We start from the raw sequence: 6,459 nt of genomic DNA on the forward strand, positions 1-6,459 counted from the left end.
AACTGCTTTCAGAAGCTGGGAGGTAGGGAGAGAACGTGTCCTTCCTAAGAAGGACATTTGGAGCAGAACTTAGTCCAGAGGGACGCGTAAAGTTCTCACTGGGCAGGTGGTGAGAACTTTCAGCTGCTTCACTATCCCGTTGGGCTCACAATCAATAAACCGCATTTGGTTCTGTGGCTCTCCAGGCAGTCAGTACTGGCTCCCTATGGGAGACGGATGCATTGCTTTGAATGAACTTCCAGCTGTGAATGGGAAGAGGCACTGCTGGGAGAGCAAGGCTAGGGGGGTGGTCTCTCCTCTCTTCACAGCAGCCGAGAAAAGACAGGGTGGGTTCGGAAGCTGGGTCGGGCTGGGCGAGGGCTTCCGGGAGCGAGGGCCAGAGGTCCAGGCTCCCAGCCCTCACAGTCTTGCCTCTGTTCCAGGTTCCACCCTGCAGTCCATCATCTGCTCCAACGACGCCCTCTTCTACTTCATCTTCTTCTACCCTTTCCCCATCTTTGGCATCCTCATCATCACCATCCTGCTGGTGCGCTTCAAGAGCCGGAACTCCAGCAAGAACTCGGACGGGAAGAACGGGGTGCCCCTGTTGTGGATCAAAGAGCCACATCTCAACTACTCCCCCACTTGCCTGGAGCCCCCTGTGCTCAGCATCCACCCAGGAGCCATAGACTAAGGGGAGCCCAGCGGACCTCAGCCACGGAGGAGCTGAGACTCTCCCTTCCTGCCTCTTGCTCTGTGACCGCACAGTGGACGGCACCCAACCCCTGGAGTGCTCGCGCTGAAAACTGTCAGACTTGAGAAGCGTTCGAAGTCCCCGATCAGTCACAGAGACAGACTGCCTTGAGGTGGCAGTCCTGGTTGGTTAGCTATTCTGGAGCAGAAGTCCTTATCCTGCGGAATTAGGCTCCTTGTTTTTGTTTCCAGTAACGTAGTGAGTAGCTCCAGGTACCACGTCTACTCACTGATTTATAGAGTATTCCCAGGTAGATGTTACAGGGGTTCTTATTCTTTGTAATGGACTCTTTTTAAATCCCTTCGGTTTACCCTTTTTGGATTCTGTAATGTGACGGACGAATTTCTCTTTAACGTACCACTGATGGCTAAAGGAAGGATGAACTTTACGGCGCAAAGGAATCTCTTCCAAGACTTATTGTTTTTGCATACTTGAAAATGCTACCCATGGATCAGAACTTGCCCGAGCGTTTTTTACTTTCTTAATGAGACTTGAAAATTATGTGTAGTGTGGGCCCAATTTGTATCTTATCGTTTCCCTCAGCTGGAGTGGTTGGAACCCCTTTGTAGTCAAGATGAAAGCATTGAATTTTGCTTCAAAGAACTGTGTACATACAGGAGAAATCCAGCATAACCCCATTAGGAGTAGATGGTACCGAACCAGCCTGTCAGGGAGGCGAAAAACAGGCTTCATCCCAAGCTTGCCAAAAAAACAAAAACAGAAACAACACAAAACCCCCACTTTGTTGGAGAGGAAGTCAAAAGCTCCAAATGGCACACATTCTGCCAGCTGAAGTCGGGAGAGGCTACGTTTAGCAGCTCCTGACTTTCGGATTGGTCAAAGCCAGTGATGAGCAAAGGAAGGAGAAAGGACGAGTTGTTGGCTTGATCTGTTCTGCACGAGCAGTCTCTTAACTGATAACTGTGAGCCGGTGGGCTTCCATTCTAAGGTGCTTTGCCAGACTCTGAAGGGAAAGTGGCCAGGGAGCCTGGAAAGGGGACAGTCTGAGCTGAACACATCAGGGCCGGAGCAGCTACCACAGGACACCATATACCTGGAGGGGAAACAGGGTGGGCTGACGGCTAAGTACCTGCAAGGGTAGGGTGGGACCAGGCGGTTTCTGGAGTCTGACCTTGGAGGGAGCCTGTCCTTGGAGACCAGGGGAGATGTAACTGCTGCGATGGAGGTAGGAAGACTAGGTTTTTCTTCTTGCCTATAGTTAGTTTCCTCAGAGAAAGCCCTGTCTTTCTTATTCACCATTTCTCTCCCCCTGTGTCTTACCGCCAGATATCTATCTGCCCAGGAGAGGTCCAGACACAGCCCTTTTGTGACCCATTCAGAAGCCCTAGTCTCGGCGGGAAGTCCTCACAGGCCTTCCCTTCGCCTTCTTGGATCTCGTTTGTGGTTTTGGTGATTTGGTTATTTGTTGTTATGGTGGCGTCTCATTTGAATGCCCACCAAAGCCCAACAAGGCCAGTGTCACCTGTTCCTTTATATCCCGGGGCAGTGTGCTTGGCTCCCCTGGAGCCCCATCTGGGTTTACAAGTGTTGCCTTTTGCCCACTCCATGGGAGGAGTGCTTATGCCCTGGGCTCCTCTGTTTTGCCGGCCAAGAGCGCCGTCTCCTCTACTCTTGAGCTCGCATCTTGAATCCCAAGGGAATTCCCAGTTTAGAAAAAGCCACCAGGGATTCTGGAGCTAAGTCTAACCAGAGAGATTATTGTCTGTTCTGAGGCTGAACAGACATGGCAGGAGGCCACATGGGTGCCAATCCATCTCGGGGTCCATGGGGGTGCGGGTGGCACAGGTCTCAGCTGAGGGGAAGCCTGCCTCCCTCTCCTCCCTCCACTCCACTGCTCTCCTATGGATGGGGCCGTGTGTAGGCACCACCCCTTCAGCCCCCCGTAGCCTGATGTGCTCATTCCCATTTATGATGCAGGCTGCGTCAACACTTTGGAGGTAGTCAGCCCGCTCAGCAGTGAGGGAAGAAGGCAGTTCTTGGCCCCCTTTCTTCCTTTCAGCCACATGGGCTTTCTGTGGGAAAATTGGCCCCTCATTTGTAGCTTGAGTCAATGAGGGAAGATGACTTACTTTCTCCTCTGTGAGAAGGGGAAGGTTCCAGAGGGCTGGATGGGACTGGGAGTATAAACGACAGAGAAGAGTTGACTTTGCATCGGTTCTCAGCTATAGAAAAGTAGGTAACGCACAAATTAAATAATGTGAAGCAGTTGCAGGAAATTTAAAAGGAAGAAAAGAAACCGAAGCCAGTATTTTAATAATTGGGTTTTTCTTTTCTTTTTCCTCTGTATATTTTCTTTTGGGCTGGGGGCTACCATCAAAGGGTGAGCGTTTCAGCTTTTTCGAAAAATACCCAGGACCTTGTTTGGCCATTTCTATGGAAATGTGGTGTCAGATGAGTGGTAATGGTGCCCCCCAGTGGCTGGAGACCTCATTGCACACGGCCTACTGGAGTTCTAGGCGGAGGACCCGGAGAGGAAAACTACCAGCTGTTCTCTTGACTTATCTACAGCTACAATGTTGCATTCATGAAAAACTACACTGTGCTAGGCCCATCCCAGGATACGGATATGACCATACCCTCCTTCATCAGGGTGTCTCTGTAGCAGGTTTTCATATTCTTTTCAAACAATGGTTTCTCTGCGTTTATTGTTGACAAAACAGGTAGGGTAAGAAAACTACCCATGCATGATGTAGAGAGCTGTTGATTTGTTTTTGGGGTTTTTTTGTTTTTTGTTGTTTTTTTTTAAAGGAAAACTATTTGTAAAATGTTGCACTAAAATGTTTTATATACACTTCAGAGACTGTAGTAAATTATGTTGAAAATAACGGCTGTTTACAGTTACTGGAGCCCATTGTCCTCCTTTCTCTTGAACTGCCTCTCTCCTCTGAAAGTGGGCCCTGGAGGTGTGGTGTTCTGCCCCTGGCCTTGGCCTGCTAGGCTCAAGGGTCAAACATTGTAACCTGAATTACCCCTCCCTGCCCCCAGCCTGAAGAGTGCCTTGTACAGATGATTGGGGGCCGGGCCTTTCCCAAGATGCTTTATTGTCAACTGCTAAAGATGAATCATAGTACATGTACACAGTTACATAGTCGAGACCATGTTGCCCCCAAATCTGCGCAGGCACCACACACATGGAGGCCCAATAGGCAGGTTCACAAGTAGAGCTCCCTAACCAGCTTTCCTTTTTAGGGGGTGGGACAGGAAGGGGTAGGAGGAGACTGATGGAGCACAGGAACGGGGAACAACTTCCCCTTGGCTACAGAGAGTCTCCACAACAAGACCACACCGCCTTTCTCCAACAATGGAGTATTGTCCCCATCAACCGTGGACTTATCTTATCAGCAAGCATTTTCCGCGAGGCAGGAGCTGAGCAAGAGCTGTGTTTTCCTGCTCAGGGTGCCCTCCCACACAGCACACCCGTCCACGTTCCCCACACCACTCGAGCACTGGGATGGTACTGAGGAGTTCACCACTTCCGCAAAGTGAGAATGATAGAATGATTAAAATCACAGCAGTGACACATGATTTGGAAAAAACCCATCTATAATTTTGTACATTGCACTGACTATGCAAAAGAAACTAGATAGCGGGTAAAAAGCAGAGGGAGGTGCTTCCTTTCCTCTTAAAAAAAAAAAAAAAATCAAACCTTTCAAAGGCTTTAATGTGTGCTTTCCTCGGCTTCGCAGCCCCATCTGCTGCATCCTTATCAACTTCTTGCAGCTGCTGGCCTGGCCAGGAGTTGAAATGGGATTGTTTATCCCTTGGGTACCCAGAATGGTTCCATGTTATGTCTTACGCATTACTTTTGCCTAATTTTTCTACCAAATGCTCTCTTTCTGCCAAGGCACATTTTAAAAAGGGAAATGGAGTATTGTGGAAGATTACCCATCCACGCCTTTGGTGCAAATCTGCCCAGTATTTATCTGAGTGAAGTGAATGTATATTTCCACAAGAGGCTGGGACAGTTTCCATGTATGTAAGATATGTGAGATTGGGAGCAGTGTTTCGCTCAGCTCGTTCTGGGATTTCTAAGCTTCCCGGGGGGTAGTTGCAAGGTAGGCTAAGAACTAGAGCCAGAGAACCAGAGAGGGACGTGCTAGGAAGAGCAGCAACCCCATGCCACGTGAGCAGGCTGGATGAGCCCTCCTTTCTTCCCTCTAGTTCATGATTTATCTGCAGTGATAAGCACATGTGACTGGTCCTCACTACTGGTACCGGATGAAAAACACATCTGCTCTCCTTTTGGGGGCATGTCTTCAGTATACAAATAGAGCCTTTTGGGCCCATTGCCTAACTCAGGTCCACTTTTCAGAGCCACTTTTGACTCATGAAGTCTGCTAGACCACGTGTAGAAGCTCCTCAAAAATGCTTGGTAGAAGGAGCCCCTGGCTGGCTCAGTTAGTAGAGCTTGAGGCCCTTAATCTTGGGTTTTGGGGTTCAATTTCACACATTGGGTGTGAAATACATATTTCCCCCAAAATGGCTTGATAGAAGCATAGCATTTCTCTTAATGAGAAAGCTAGCACTGCTCATTGGACTTGGTCAGAGGAACATCTAACCAAAGAAGACCTAACGAATCATTCCTTACCCAAAGTCTGGAGGCCATGACCCGAGGCATACTTCCCAGCCCCATGTGCCTGGGCAGACTTTTCCACAGCCCTGCTGGACTGACAGCATCTGCTGGCCAGTTCAGTCCATAGCATGGCTGTTTTTGTATGAGAGGGTGAGAGTGGTGTTTTATCGTATTTTTTTAAAATTTTATTTATTTGACAGAGATCACAAGTAGGCAGAGAGGCAAACAGAGAGAAAGGAAGGGAAGCAGGCTCCCTGCCAAGCAGAGAGCCCGATGTGGGGCTGGATCCCAGGACCCTGGGATCATGACCTGAGCCGAAGGCAGAGGCTTTAACCCACTGAGCCACCCAGGCGCCCCGAGAGTGGTGTTTTAGATTTAACTTCAGCTGGACTGCCCATGCTGCCCCTTACTGTGCATCCTTGGGCAAGTCATTTACCCTCTCTGAGTGTCTGTTTCCTCTTCTGTGAAAATAGGGGCAGCAAGAAGATTAAATTAGTTTGGGTGATGGACTTAACACAAGGCCTGGCTTAGTAAGTGCTCAGCAGATGTTTGCTGTTATATCACTTCTCAGTTCAAAAACATTCAGAGGCTCTCCAATCTAAAAGTTTGACCTCATCCTACCTTTCTCAGTTGGCCTGAGTTCCCACCAGCCACACAGAGCAGAAGTGTGATTTTCTCACATTTTGTGCTATACATTGCACCTGCCTCATGTTCCGAGTATCTACAGTTGATAGGGAATGTCTTCAGGTAGGATGCTTCCTGGTACATGACATTGGTCCCAGAAATTTCATTGATAGGGATACCTTTTAAGATTTAAGGGTTTTTTATTTTTGTTTTTTTGTTTTGTTTTTAAAGTAGGCTCCACACCCAGTGTGGAGTCTAACACAGGGCTTGAACTCACAGCCCTGAGATCAAGACCTGAGCTGAGATCCAGAGTCAGGTGCTTAACTGACTGAGCCACCCAGATACCTTTTAAGATCTTATGCCTGACTTAAGAACTAATGAATCCTTACAGTATAGTTCAACTGTCTTGAGTGGTTTTGGGATCCTCACTTGAGGCTGATGGAGAAGACAGCAACAATAAAGCACATTTCCACTCAGTTTCTAAACTGACAGGCTGGTGTTTATTAGG

General features: G+C 48.5%; 1 protein-coding gene across 4 annotated transcripts in view; it reads left to right on the top strand.

The window, feature by feature from the left end:
• IGSF3 (immunoglobulin superfamily member 3) overlaps positions 1-3,595 on the top strand; it is a 97,122-nt gene extending 93,527 nt beyond the window's left edge. For all 4 annotated transcript variants that reach the window (XM_046003812.1, XM_046003827.1, XM_046003837.1 and 1 more), the window contains one exon: positions 423-3,595. In XM_046003812.1, coding sequence (XP_045859768.1) covers positions 423-673 — 251 coding nt within the window. In that variant the 3' untranslated portion in view covers positions 674-3,595. The remainder of the gene's footprint in view (positions 1-422) is intronic.
• Positions 3,596-6,459: the final 2,864 nt, after the last annotated feature.

Source organism: Meles meles, chromosome 1, assembly GCF_922984935.1.
Source record: "Meles meles chromosome 1, mMelMel3.1 paternal haplotype, whole genome shotgun sequence".
Lineage (NCBI taxonomy): Eukaryota > Metazoa > Chordata > Mammalia > Carnivora > Mustelidae > Meles > Meles meles.